Source organism: Octodon degus, unplaced genomic scaffold, assembly GCF_000260255.1.
Source record: "Octodon degus isolate 3935 unplaced genomic scaffold, OctDeg1.0 scaffold00077, whole genome shotgun sequence".
Taxonomy (NCBI): domain Eukaryota; kingdom Metazoa; phylum Chordata; class Mammalia; order Rodentia; family Octodontidae; genus Octodon; species Octodon degus.
Window position 1 is genome coordinate 10526208 of NW_004524653.1, and position 14544 is coordinate 10540751.

The 14544-nt window shown below is 54.2% G+C and overlaps 1 protein-coding gene across 1 annotated transcript in view; it reads left to right on the forward strand.

Moving 5' to 3' along the window:
- The first annotated feature begins 638 nt into the window (after positions 1-638).
- Positions 639-14544, forward strand: part of Slc13a3 (solute carrier family 13 member 3) — a 74817-nt gene continuing 60911 nt past the window's right edge. The window contains exon 1 of the mRNA XM_023720729.1: positions 639-791. Within this exon, the coding sequence (XP_023576497.1) occupies positions 681-791 (111 nt within the window). The 5' untranslated portion in view covers positions 639-680. The remainder of the gene's footprint in view (positions 792-14544) is intronic.

Below are 14544 nucleotides of genomic sequence, written 5' to 3' on the forward strand. Positions count from 1 at the left end.
TTAAAAAACTAAACGTGTGATGGCTGTTCATCCAGGGATAGAAAGGGTTCTGCCATGCTCCAGCCTGCATGTGCTGCGCACTCTTGGGGGAAAATTAGAATGACGGGATCAAGGGCAGTAACCACGCTCACCACGCTCACCCTGGCTTTGCTAGGTCCTGTGCTGTGTGCGGTATCTTATTTAACCTCCCCGATTTAGTTCCGTCTGGAACAGACCAATATTAAAACCTCTCCCACTTTCATGATGAACACACTGAGGCTCATAGTTCCATTGGTTGTTCAGGGCCACGCAGTAAGTGGCAGAGCTAGGATTTGAACTCCTAATACTAATAAACTCCTTAATCCCACATGATCTTTATCGCCCCATTTCACAAGCGAGTAAATAGGGCCGAGCGAGGAAAGGTTAAGCCAACTGTCCCGGGACACCCAGCGGGAAGCCGCGATGCTTAACCCAAGGCCGCGCTCCCTGCGGGCTGGGTCGCTACGCCCTAGACTTGTGCCTAATTTTCCCACCGCGGTCCCCGGAGGAGACCGCCTGCCTCCTTGTCCCGGGGAGGAGTGGAGAAGGGCGGGCCTGAGCGCGCAGTCCCCTCCCCGGCCCTCCCCGGCCTTCCCCGGGCTTTAAGCCAGCGCCGGCCGGGACGGGGCAGTCCCCGGTGCCCCGCGCCGGCGATCGCGCCGATGGCAGCGCTAGCGGCGCTGGCCAAGAAGGTGTGGAGCGCGCGGCGCCTGCTAGTGCTGCTGCTGGCGCCGCTGGCTCTGCTGCCGGTGGTCTTCGCCCTGCCGCCCAAGGTACCGCCTCCCCCGCCGGGCCGACCCTTCCCTCCGCTCAGCAGGCTCACGGGACCGTGAGCTCTCTCCCCTTTAACCTGCTTCTGGGGTAGCCAGGCTCTTTTTCCTGCGGCCTCGCTCCTCCGTGCCCCACCTGTCCTTCTAGGTCTTCCCACATCTACGAGATGACTGATTTTTTGAGCTGTAACTGTGTATTTAGCGCCGTGCGGCACCTTTCCCTCTAGGGTCAGCGAGTCTATGAGCGGTATGACCTGAAGAGAGTAACATTTATCCTAAGTGAGAATGGAGGAAATGATGGCATCCAGCCACAGGGGTGAAGAACTAAGCCTGGACCACAGGAGCTGGCCTGCTTCACCGCAGGTCCTTAGGGGCTGTGAGAGCCAGGTTTAATGTGCCCTTGCGTTGGCTGAGGCTGCACCTCGCATGCCTTACCTTTTAAGAGCCTTTTCATGACCCCCAGAGCAAAGACGATCTGGCCCCATTCTCCAGAGCTGAAAACCAAGGCTCGGAGAGAAGTGACAGTCGCAGAATCAGTCACACAGCGAGGCCATGGGGAGGAGGAGACCCCGGCTTGTCAGAATCCAGAGCGCTGGCTCTTTCCAGGCTTCCAAAGCAAGCATCTCTAAAGATCAAAAGCCACGAGCTGACTGCGGGTTCAGAAGTCCGTCAAAATCAACACGGGGGAGTTGGAGTGGGGGGGGCATGAGGGCTGGAAGGAGATGGTGTTGGAGGTCCCCACGGGCGCCTCACCTGCGCCAAGTGTTGTTTGGTGGGAGGGCACCAGGCTCAGAAGACATCTCCAACCTGAGAAGTTGCTTCACCACCATCAGATACAAGTGTAGCAAGGGTGTTGTTCACCTATGTGCTGCTCTGCCCTGGTCTGCGGAGACCACGGGGAGCTTCAGGAGGACTTGGCTTCCTTGGGGACCTGGAGGGAGGAGGGGATAACAGGTGACACCAAGGTGATTGGGACTAGGACGCAGTGATTTCTGTGGCGAGGAATTATCTAAGCTATCAGACTTTCTTGATTTGGCAGAAAAAAAATAAATGATAGAAAAAGGATTAGGTCACTTTTTCAGACGATATTGGGCACTTTCAGGGTGGTATGGTCATAGAACTGGCCACTTTTTCAGAAACAGCCCACCCCAGGTGGCTCAATGACCAGGGTTCTTGAGCAACCTCTCCTCTTTGGGCCTCATTTTCACTTTCTTTAGCAAGGGGTGGTCTTCTGGGACAGATGCGAGGCATGTGTGGATTAAGGCTTGTTGCAGCCTCTTGGCAGAAAGGAGGCGGGAGGAAGCGCCTGGGCTGGAGCGTGGGACGCAGGGAGAGAGACACGCAGGGCATGGGGTTTCTGCCCCTGGAGTTCACAGCTGCTCCCTGCTCCTTGCTCTGGCAAGATCCTGAGCTCAGGAGCAGGCTCTTGTGTGAGGGGGCTGGAGGCTCAGTCTCTAAGGGACTCTCTGGAAAGAAGAGTAAGATTTCCAGTGGCAGACGGCAGTGTTGGACTTGGGCTAGTCCTCTGCACTTGTCTCGGAGGTGTGCACGGGCAGGGAAGACTGCGGTGAATGCGGGGCTCCCTGCGGTGGCCCTCAGCCTGATGAGAACGCATCCTCTTCAGGGCCTGGCGCTTGCTGGCACCATGGTGGCTTCTCACTCCCTGTCCTGTGTAATGGCTCCCACGGCCTGGGAGACAACTGCTATTTGAGTGCCCCATTGGCAAGTTAGGAAAAAACTCAGCATGGTTGGGTGACTTGCCCAAGGCCACGCAGCTGTTCCAGAGCCACTGCACAGAGCCGACTTGTCACTGCTGTCCACTTCTATTTCTAACTGCAGTGTGTCCCTTGGTCACAAATCATAGGCCCCCTCTGTGGGGGCCCTAGATGTCACTGCTTTGTAGTGGCTGATCCAGCAAGCCTCTGCCCAGCAGGCTGTCCTTCTGCAGGGGCAGGGGAGGTTGAGCCTCCTTCCAGTTCTCTGTTGGTCAATGTCATGCTTATTATTGAACTGTCATTGTTATATTCCGGGCAGTGTTAAGAACTGCCATGCTTCTCTCCTAAAGAGTGAGCGGAAGTACTTCAGAGAACATGGCTCTGTTTTTCGCCGACAGCGGGCTTGCTATATATACGCAAGATGCAGTGAGGCCACTCTTACCTTGCCCCAAACTGTGCTGCCCCCAGAGGCTGGTGGTTTAACTTAAAAATGTTCTCTTTGTGCAAAAATGCCACTCCAAGGCAAGCATCCGCAGCCTCTGCCCCATGCCATGTCCCCTGGTCACCTCTGAGCTTCTGGGCCACCAATGCAGACTGTACTACATGTATAGACTCCTAAGCTTCGGGTAATAGATTAGGAAAGAAGGTCAGAAAGACCATGTGCTGCATGGTGGTGAGCCCAGGCCTTGCTCCTTGCTGGGTCTGGTTTTCTGGCTTGGTGACATCTCTAGGATAGATATAGTCCTAGTCTGATGTTCTAGAAGTCACTGGCTACTGTCGAGTGTAGAGCAGGTCCTGGAGGAACAGTTCTGGGGATGCAGTGACTGGTGCCACTGGGGCTCCACCCGAGGCTCAGGAAGATGGGAGGTGGCCAGGCCTCCGAGTTTTCCACGGATGGAATGTGGGAGTGATCTTGGATAGCTAGTGAGCCCAGATAGGACTGTTCGCACGAGCTTGCAGGGAAACACCTGCCTTTCTGTTTGCAGAGAAGTCTGACTCCTTTTCTGGCCTTGCACTCACCGGGAGCAATCCAGAGTGGTGCTCACCATGACTGTAAGGATCCTTGAGGAAAAGGAGTTTGGGGACATTCTAGGCAGAGCTGCCATTGTGTCACATAGGCTGCACACTGAACAGGGGCCTTGGGGAGGCAAGGGAGGCTGAACCAACCTGCATGCCTGAGGCACGCAGTGCCCTGATGACACCAAGAAAGGCCCCTTCTCTAGTGCCATGAAAGTGTCATTGGTACTCATGGCAGATTTGTCCTCGGATGGGTGTCTTCTCACAGGCTGGAGTACACCTGGAATGCCAGAGCCCTGTTTTCTCATATTTGCTTAATTTCAGCAAAACGATCATTTCATTACCAATCTTAGGCTTTGGGATCAGAGCTGGATTTTCATTCCACAGACTTGCTCTGTGAACTAGAACGGGCAGTGTTACTTCCCAGGGCCTCAAATTCTTCCTTTACCACACGACCACAGTGTCAGCTTCCTGTCTGGTTAGTATCTGGGTTCTATGAAATCTAACCTCTTGTAGTCTGTACCGTACATGTGCTGAAGGTGTGTCTAAGTGGTCCCTTTTTGCAGATCAGGAAACTGAGGCCCTGAGGAGTTAAATGATGGGAATCACCTGGATCCTGTGGTTGGGCAGCCTGGATTTGGGCTTTGGCTTTGAAATGACAAGGAGGGGATGAGATTTCTAGAGTTTCTGGGCCTTAGTCTATTCATCTGTGAAGTGGAGAGAACCTCTACCCATTGGATGGGGCTGCTCTGAGAATTTAGAGAAGACGCTGTTATAGAATAATAAATTGAAAAAAAAAAAAAAGAATAATTGGAGCTCCCGAAAAGAAGGACAGCAAGGCTGGATGAAATCGGCCACAGTGGTCTCACTGAACTTAGTCTCTCTCTAAGTGAGCCCTGAGCTAGGGAAACTCCTCACATTTATTGAGGGCCACAAACCAGCTAAGGAATGTGCATAAATAATTTGGCATAAACAAACTGCTATCTATATTGTCTTCTGGCATTTGCCGGCTAGTTTACATATCCCTGGTTGGTGACTTCCCAGGTAAAAGAACAAAGAACAGATGGGGCAGGTGCTGCCTCCAGGAATCTGTTACCACCTTGTCTCCAGCTTGCTGGAATTACAAGGAGCCAGTTTCCTTAGGCTCTGTTCTTTGTTCCTTGCTCCCTCGAACAGTAAACTTTGGGCTCATATCACTACAAGGCACAGACATTGTGTCTTGATAGGGGCCGCAGCCCTCTCCCCCTGCACGTTAGCGTGTGCTGTGTTACCTGCCTTACACATTTCAGCTCCTTACTTTCTGCAGCAGCCTTATGAAATAGCAGTAGTGACTGTCGTCATTCTTACAGACTAAGAAAGGGAGGCCCAGAGAAGCAAAGTAATGTTGCCATAGCTACCGAGTACTAGGCCTCTTCTTCCTCTTCTGACCAGGGTATCAATGAGGCTCTGTGGTGTCCTTGTCAGCATAGGTGATGGCCCAGGTCCCTACCTGTGCTCATTGCTGTGAGCACAGGTAGGGACCTGGGCCATCACCTATGCTGGGGAGCAGGCGTGGGGAGGGGATGATGGGCACCAGGTTCTTGTGAGCCCAATGGACTCCCAAGGATCCTTATAGGAGGAGGCAGAGCCCAAGGGAATCAGATGACAGCCAAGGCCAAGGGATGAGGGTGACCTCCAAGCTGGGGGAACATAAGTTCTGAGCCTCTTCTGGAGCTTCCCTGGGAACCAGCCTTGTGACACTTTGCCTCTAGTTTAGTAAGAATGAGGTCACACTTCTCACCTCTGAAGCAATGTCACTAAAACAATTATGTTGTCTGAAATCCCTACATTAGGGATAATTTGTTATAGCAGCCCCAGGAAATGAATCCCTGGGAGAAGCATCTGCTGTTTCCCCGGAGTGGGGTGGTCAATGTAACCTTGACTCTGCCCTGAACTCTGGCGGGCTAATTGCCCACCATTTACAAGCCCATCCCAACCTGTGGGCCCTCTGTTCTTGGGACATACACCCCCATGTTCCAGAGAGATCTGTGCTGGGTGAAGAAACCCCAGGCTTTGGATTCCTTTAGGTATGAGCTCATTTCTGGCCCTACCCTGATGAGCTGTGGTTCAGGGAGTCTTTACTTCTTTATGCAGGTGCATTCTGGGAATGATCCCAGGCTCATCTGAGAGCTGGAGCTGAGTGCAGGTGGTCCAGGGGTGGGACCGGCTGTGAGGCCACTGTAAGGCTCCAGGGTCAGGCTGGCAAGCCAAGAGGGCTTCCTGTCTTGGGTGGGTTTGTCATTTGGGTTGGATGGGGCAGGTGCAGAGAGAAACGGCGGATGCTTCTGGGAACACTGAGTAATCTGAGAGGGGCTCTGGGATATAGGGACCTCCCTGGAGTGACCTGGGTAGGCAAGAGTGTGTGTGTGTGTGTGTGTGTGTGTGTGTGTGTGTGTGTGGTCTGGTTTGCATAGGAGAGTACTGCTTGCAGGCTAGTCCTGAGAAGCACAGCCCCTCTACGACATTGCAGCATCAAACAGAGAAACTAAAAATCATGCTTAGTACGACCCCTCCTGTCTCCCTTCCTTTTCTCCTCATACTTCTCCTCTTTAGACCTCCCCAGATCCCTCCTGCCTCAGCTTCATGCTCACGGTTCCCTGGAAAGCTTTTGCCCTGATCTTCTCTGCTCATAGAGTCTTGGCACCAGTGACAGCTTCTCCTAGGAGTTCTCTTTGGTGACTCTCTTGCAGGCACACTTGCCATCCTCCTACTCCAAGGCACTCTAAAACAGCTTCTTGTTTAATGTCTCCATCTGAAAACATCACTTCTTTGTGCAGTCTGCCTCTCTCTCTGGGCTGGGAACAATGTAAGGGTGGAACCCGTGTCTATCATGTTCTCAGGGCAAGCCTAAGCTCTCCGGCTATGTCTAGGGCATAGTATGTGCTCAGGAAGCCAGCCCTGAATGAATGAACTTGGAGTTCGACCCAGAGACTACTTTCAGGAATGTGTCCAGCTTTTGTGGACCATTTGAGCCAAAATCAACGTATTCAGCCTTTTCTTTTTTTAGTTGGGGCAACCGAGGCCTGGAGTGCGCATGGAGGGACTTTATACCAGCATGGTGGTCCCAGTGCCCTCCTCTGTGTCCCCCGTAAGTCCCTCCTACTAAGCTTGACCTGCTGGCTGGACCCAAGCGGTTGCCCTGAGGCCTAGGCCACAGAGCTGTTCCTCTGAGCAGCTGCCAACTTTCTGCTTTCCCCGAGTTGTGCCAGGTGTGTAAACAGGGTTCCCGGGGACACCACAGGGAGTAAGCTTGAGTTTCCTGACCTGGCTCCATAGGACAGTGCCCTCTGGATGGATCACAGGGTTTCCTGACACCCCAGACCTTAAAGATCCAGAGTGAGTGCCCAGCTAGAGCCAGGTATGCTAGGTCCTGGAATAAATGTCACCCTTGTGCCCTAACTGTTCCATCCAGGGGCCTTAGGAAGAGACACACAGGGTCACACTCCCTCCTGGCACATCGCTTCTCTTCCAGGAGCCTTGATTTCCTTATCTGTAGAGTGGGTGTGGTTGAGATGCACCTGCTGGCAGCCCTGGCAGACCTGGCAGATTGGAGGTACTCAAGGAAGGATCACTGCCATTGTCTGAAAAATAGGGGTTCCAAGTTCTCTGTCCTGTCTGCTTGGCCCTGAGGTTCACAAGAGGAAGAGGAGGGGTGGTTCCCACTGGATAATGACACTGGGGAAGGCCAGTCTGTCCCCTCACTTCCCATTTGCTCTCCTTTGGGAGGGCAGATCCACAAGCTGGAGAGAGGAGTTTGTCTTCAACCCTGTTAAGCTGTCCTCCAGGAGAAATGTCAGGCCCTGAGAGGCTCCAGGAAGCAAGCTCACGGCTGTTGCAGTCCTGGGCCACACACCTTCTGCAGGCCCTCTGCTCTCCCCCGCCAGGGATGCAGTCAGAGCTACTGCTAACCCCCTAGAATGTCCTCAGGCCTGGGGGTGGTTCGCACAGCCAGGACATACTCGCTCACTCGTGTTCCTCAGGGCTCTGTGGCACAGGTTTTCTTATCCAGGGATGCAGATAAAGAAACTGAGGCATGAGAGGATGCAGTCACTGGCCCAAGCTCCCACAGCTGGGTGGGGCTTGAGCTGGGATTGAAACCCTAGCATCCTGGCTCCAGAATCTGTGTCCTGAGCTCCTCTGTATGACTCAGGGTTGATAGACCCATTTTACAGAAGAAGAGGCTGAGGCTCAGTGAAGTGAAGCCACAGGCACAGCATTCCACAGCCCTTGCATGCACGGTGGGCTGGGTTCCTGCCTCATTAGAAGCTCATGCTCCTTCAGGGGACTGGGGGAGCAAAGGGGAAGGAGCAGCTATGCCGCTTAGGCTGAGAATGTGGAGGAAGGCTTCCTGGAGGAGGAGAGCTGGCCATTCAGACCCCAGGGCTCTCCAGAGGCTGGACTTTAGGAGGGGAATTTGAGTTCCACTGCGTGGGTTCAAATCCTGACTTTCTGGCCAACTATCTGACCTCTGGCCAGTTACTTAATGACTGTGCCTCAGTTTTCTCATCTGACAAAACAGGGATAATGGCAATACAGAATGCTTAGAAGAGCTCTAAATTTCCTGGCTGTCTTCCCTGACTTAGTGTCTGCTGTGTTTCAAGCGCATTTGTTCCCAGGGGACACTTTTCTATATCTGGAGACAGCTTCAATCATTACAACAGGCCAAAGCACTACTGGATCTTGTAGGTAAAGCCTGGGGGCGCTGTTGTACACCCTCCAGTGCACAGGATGGCCCCCTCTACTCGGGGTGCTCAGGCCCTGGCTGCCTATGGTGGGAAGGCCAGAAGCCCCTGCCCTGAGGGCATTTGTTTGTCCTTGCATGCCAGGCATCATCCTGGGCTCTTGCAGGGCATGCTGCAGTGGGGAGGGTCTAGGAGAAAGGAGAAACTGGGGTGCAGCTCTGAAGGAACCCTTGCCTGGTATATGTGAGGCCTTGGGTTCCAGGCCAAACCTGACAAGAAAAGGAGGAAGGGGAGGGGGCACGGGCAGCGGCCCTGACTTCTTGAAACCCCTCCCCAGAGGCCAGCTCCAGTCCAGCCCCATACAGCTGCCAACCCTCTGCCCTCTGGGCTTTCTGTGGGCAGAGCAGCACCTTCCCCTTGGGAAAATAACAAAAGAAGGCCTGTTCCTCCTCCCACAGCCTGAGCTGTCCCTTACCATGGCCCTTGTACCATCCTCTCTCGACCAGCACTGAAAGCTACTGGCTCTGGGGCCTGGGACCAGGGGCAGAGGGGAGGAAGAAAACTCTTCCTGCCCCTTAACCACTTCCTGCTTTGTGAGTAGCCCCTCAGACTTCCCTGGAAGGAATGTTCAGGAGAATTCCCCAAGGAGCTGCTCAGCTACAAAATGCAGAAGGGCTGGTTTACACAGAAGCCAGTCCTGAGGACTCCTCTGCTCTGCCCACATCTGGGCTGGAGGCCTGGGTCCCCTGGCCTGGGAACTCGGCAGAGGCCTGCTGCACTGCCTGCCTGAGGCCGCATCCTGTTGGGCTATCCTGAGCAGACAGTCTCAGCCCCACTAAGCCGGAAGTGGGCCTGGAAGACCTGACACTTTCCTGCTCCTGGCATTTTTCTTGCTGTGAGGACTGACTGGTTTCAGACCTCAGTTTTCTTTCTCTGGAAAAGGAGCTTGCCTTCTCTGGGCCAACGCATCCCCCAGACTCACTTCCGGGGTGGGTGGGGTTGTGGAGGGTCAGCACTGTGGGAGCGTGAGGTTCCAGGAATCCAGGTCACTCTTCCACTGCCTGGCTCTGTGACTGGCCAGCCTCTCATGCCTCAGTTTCCTCCCCTATAAAATGAGAGCACTGATAGCACTTTCCTCATTGGGCTGTTGACACGATTGGCCCAGGAATCAAAAACATTTGATGTGGGGCCCAACACCTGATAGATTACATAACAGGCCACTGCTGATGAGCCTGCACGGGTGGTCTGCAGTGCCAGAGGGGATGAGGCTGGTTCCTGAGCCACCACACCTCCTCCCTTTACTTGGTGGGTTCTGGATTCTTTGGGCCTCTGGTTCCTCTCCTAAAAACAGGACAAATCTCACCTCCTAGGGGCTACTGGGAATATTAAGTGAGCTAATGCTTATCCAGAGAAAAGCAAGGAAATTCCCTTATTGTTATTGTTTTTTTAAAAATAACTTTATTGAAAGAACTCACACACAATAAAGTTCTTCCATTTAAAAAGTATAACTCCATGGTTTTTAGTATATTTACAGAGTTGTGCAAACAGCACGTAGCCTAATTTTAGAACATTTTCATTATCCGCTAAAGAAACCACGGTCATCACCACCCAGCCGTAGACAACCACTAATCTCGTTTTCGTCTCGAGGTTCGCCTATTCAGGACGGTTCCTATAACAGCATCATGTATTCCGTGCTCTCTTGTGACCGCCTCCTTTGAGTCAGTGTGGTGTTTTTGAGGTCCATCCATGTTGTGACGTGTGTCAGGACTTTATTTCTTCCTTTTTTTTTTTTGTTTTTTTTCTTTTTATTTTTCTCGGTCCTTGTGTGCAGCACACAGTGATCACCTTCCTTGTGAGGAGTCAGTGCGAGGACATCAGCATCTCCCCTCTCTCTCATTCCTTCCCTTCCCCTCCCCTCTCCTCTCCACCCCACCTCCACCTGTTGCTCTTATGCCCAAATCCTGGAGCCCAGGGACAGCGAGCAGTGCAGGCTTAGTGTCAGAGGGGCTTGGGGGCTCTGCAGGCCAGGCCAGCAGCAGGGGCCCTTCCCATCCCTCAGTTTCCCCGAATGCCTGGAAGGGGCCCACCAGGCTGGGCAGGATGGGATGACTGCACAGTGGAGCCTTAAGAGATGGGACAGGACGACCCCAGTGCCCTAAAACAGGGGCAGCACAGGAGGTGGCCCGGGTGACTCTAGGAGGATCCAGGCTGGCCGAGAGCCCGCTCCATGAGGGGCAGCGAGGCGCTGCCCTTCCAGCCTCATTTTCCTCATCTATCACATGGGTCCACATACCTCGTAGGGCAGTGTGGAGCCTCTTACAGGTTCTTCAGATAGTGAGGTACAAATGAGGCCTTCTCTGTCACGTTCATCTTTGTACCCTCAGCTCCCGGCACACAGCAGGTGCTTAATAAACAAGTCTTGGATGAATAGGAAATCAAAACAGCTATTTCTTCAGCGTTTCTGGCACGCCTGGCACTGGTCTCCGGGGACTCACAGTTGAAAAGTATTAAATGAGCACCTGTTAGGCACCAGCTTCTCTCCTGAGGGGACACAGCAGGGAACCCCAGACACAAGTCCGAATTGTGGGGCTGACGTGCCAGTGGGGAGCTGAGGGGACAGACCCGCGGATGCAGAAGTGTGCTCCACAGTTCGTCCCCATGTGACACTGCACATGGGGAGAACAGGCAGGGGGTTGGGGGCCCAGCAGTGAGAGAGTCAGGAAGCTTGCCCTGGAGCAGAATTTCGGCACTAACCAGAAGGAGGCGAAGAAGCGAGCCTGGGCATTGCGGAGAAGAGCATTCCAGGCGGAGGGTGGGGCAAGTGCAAGGGTCAGGAGGTGAGGACATGGCGGTGGCCAAGGAACAGCCAGTGACCTCCCTCGGTCCTGAAGGTGGCCCCTCCCAGGACACGGACTGCTGGCTTCTGCTCACAGAGGGGCCAAACTTCAAAGTCCAGATTTTTCAAAAAAATTTAGGCAGAGCCTCGCTAAGTCACAAAATGGCCCAGACTGGGCTCAGATTGATCCTCCTGCTTCAGCTTTCCACAGTGCTGAGATTACAGGCGTGTGGCAGCATGCTCACCTCTAGCTGGGCTGTGAAGCCTTGTCTGTGAGGTGACTTTGGGTAGGGTTCCACTTCAGCCTAGGAGAGGCCTCCTGAAAGGCCTGGCCTAGATACTACCTCCTCACTCTGCATTGAGAGCTGAAGGAGCTGTTGGACAACCAGAGAAACTGAGGCACAGAGCAGAGCAAGAGTGAGTCAGCTTCTTTTCCCCAAGGAACGTGTTGTTTCCTTGTGGGGTTGAGTCAGGCCACTGGTGCTGCTGGGCTGGGCGCTCCCGCCCTTCCCTACCACCCGCCAGCTCGTGAATGATTATTGAGGCCTGGCTGCTGCAGGGTGTGAGCTGCCCCAGGAACACTTTTAATGAATGGCTGTGAGAGCCTGAACTTGTCTGAACACCTGCTAATGAGTCCAGGGGTCTAACCCTGGCTCCAAAGCTGGGCGGAGGATGCAGGCGGCTGCTGAGAATGCCATCTCTTCTCCCTGCCACCTCTTCCTCCATGGGGTCCTGGGCCCAGTTGGACATAGGTGGCTTCAGGCTTAGCCTTCCCTTCCTCAGTTTCTCCCTATGGCAAATCCCACAGGAACAGACCTAGGCAGGCTGGGAGAGGGTGCAAATCCCCCTTGGCAGAGCATGCTTCTCTGTTCTTTGGTTGCCTCCAGCAGAACCTCACAGAGGTGAGGGAGGAGCTAAAGGCGCACTAGCCATAAGAGGCCTAACACACACAACGCTGACACAGAGCAAGTATCCGTGGTAAACGTTGCCGTGCCCCTCACCGCAGAAGAGCCAGGGCCAGGGCCCCTGGCTCAGACGCTGCGGTGGGAGCGTGGCTTTGCCCTGCCCTTGTGTGCACACATGGGCACAGAAGTGGCTGAGCCTCACCGTGCCCAGTGACTCGTTTCCCAACAGGGTCATGTTGGTTGGCAAGCAAGATAACGCGTGTGGTGTGGCTGCGCGCCTGGCATGCAGCGAGCCCCGCACTATTCTCTCCTGCCCGTCACACTGATGCAGAGGAACTTTGAGCAGCTTCTGTGGGCATTCTGAGCCACAGAATACTGAGTCGCCTATACACATACATGTAGCTGCCTCCTGGGGCTGTGAGTGGAGTTCAGTAAAGGAGCTCCCAGGGGCCAAGCCTGGTGTGTAGTAAGAGCTCAGTGCCTGCAGCCACCTCCCATACTCATGGTGTGGCACTGTGGTGACAGGGAGAGGCTGGGGGGGAAATGACCCCACAATCACCTCCCATCGAAGCATGGTCACATCTGCACGCCTTGTCACCTCCCTCTGGTGTTCTCCAAAGAGGGCTTATTCTACACCCCAACGTGCAGAGGGAGATGGGGGTTCAGAAGTGCCATGTGGTCAGTTAGCAGCTCACAGCCCAGACCAGTGGAGCTGGGTTTGCCTGTGGGACTGTGCAACTCTTCCTGGCCTTGTCCTCTTGCCTCAGCTGCTGTCCTCAGTCCCCAGCTTTCTAGTGGGGGCTTCCTGGCTGGGAGCTCCTTGGCCTCACACGTACGGTTCTCTCTTCTGTCTTCCCTCCTGTCCAGGCCCGTAGGTGATGCGTGCTCCAACTCCTTTCCCTCTTCATCCGCATCTGCACAGCATCTAAAATCATTGGCTCCGCCCCCAATGGGGAACCGGAAGTGCCTTAGGGATCACTGGCACAGAGCGTCTAACACAAAGAGGGCAAGAGATGAGCTCAAAGCCAGCCAGCCTGTGGAGAGCGGGCAGCGGGTGTGTGTGTGTGTGTGTGTGTGTGTGTGTGTGTGTGTGTGTGTTGGGATCCTGCTCTATGCCATGCGCTGCTCCCAGCACTCAGTCTACAAGGCCACACTTAGTCTTCACAAGAGCTCTCTGGGGTTTAGAACTGTTACCAGTATTATTAGGGTCACTCTCATGAGGACACTGAGGAATGGGAGGAAATCACTTGCCCTGGAGAACGGTAAAGCCGGGATTCCAACTCCGGCAGTCTCCCACCCAATGCCAGCGCGCAGACCCTAGGCTCCTCTGCCTCTGGGCATCAGGTGTGGATTGCAGACCCCACCCCCAGCTCCCTGTCCACTGCTCTTCACACGGATCCGACAGCTCTGCTTCTTGGCGTGCGGGACCCAAATGAGTCTGTGAAGCTGTTGTTCCTGCTCTACCCACGAGCACTTGGGGTCAGAACCGGGCCAAGATCATGCACGCCAGTGGCCAGTGCCCAGGGCTTCAAACTCTGCATGGCTCCAGAGGGGCGGCCTCGGCTGGGCTCGCTGGAGACACTGTGGGATTGAGGCTGCTTGTGCCAGCTGCATTCCAAGTTCAGGCCTGTGCCATGCACTTCTGGGGAGGGTGCCTCTAGGAGGCAGAAGGCAGGCACCACTGTGTTGGGCTGTTTGCCTCAGCCTGTTCTAAAAGGGCCGGCCACTCTCTACCTGGCAGGGGCTATTGGCATGTGCCAAGAGCCCAGTCACAGCCCTGCTCCTGACGACACACCTGCTATAGGCCAGAAGAGCAGGGGCCAGGGAAGAGGATGCTAGTGGAGGGTTCAGTGTCCTCAAAGCCCTTGTCCTTGTGCCTGGAGAAGAAACAGTCTCTCGCTTTTCTTTCCTGTGTAGAAGGGACAAGTGTGGGGCAGTGGGAAGAAGGCTTCCTTGTATCCACCTGGAAATCATTCCTCAGCTCAAAAATTAACCACCTGACATGGCGTTTTCTTTCTCCCTTCTGTCCTCCCCAGCTCAGCATGCTTGACTTGCAGACTTTAATCCCTGTGCTAATGTATTGGCTAAGCCCAGGAATGTGGGATTTCTGTGGTGGGAGATTATAAGGCTTCCTGCTAGCAAAGCAGTGAGTGTGTCTGGGTTGATTGGCAGGGGCTGGGCTGAATCTGGTGCTGCAACCACCCCGCCACTTCAGCCCCGTGCTTGCTGCCCACCTGGGCCAGGACAGAGGTGGGCCGAGGGAGGCATCCATGGAGCCAGTTCTGCGATGAGCGGGACCTACAGAAAGACAGTGTGAGAAATAAGGTGAACAGATCCAAAACAAGACTCAGAGCAAGAAATAAAAGAGTCGAGGAGGAGACACTAAAGAGTAGAGAGAGTCAAGGGGCTGAGAATCTAGCCCAGAGGTGAGCAGCTGCCTAGCACGTGGGAGGCTGGGAGTTTGATCCTCAGAATCAGGGAGGAAAACAGAAGTAGAGAGAGGTAAAAAAAAAAAAAAAAAAAAAAAGCAGTGTGCAGTGAAAGAGGAAACTAAAGCCATCA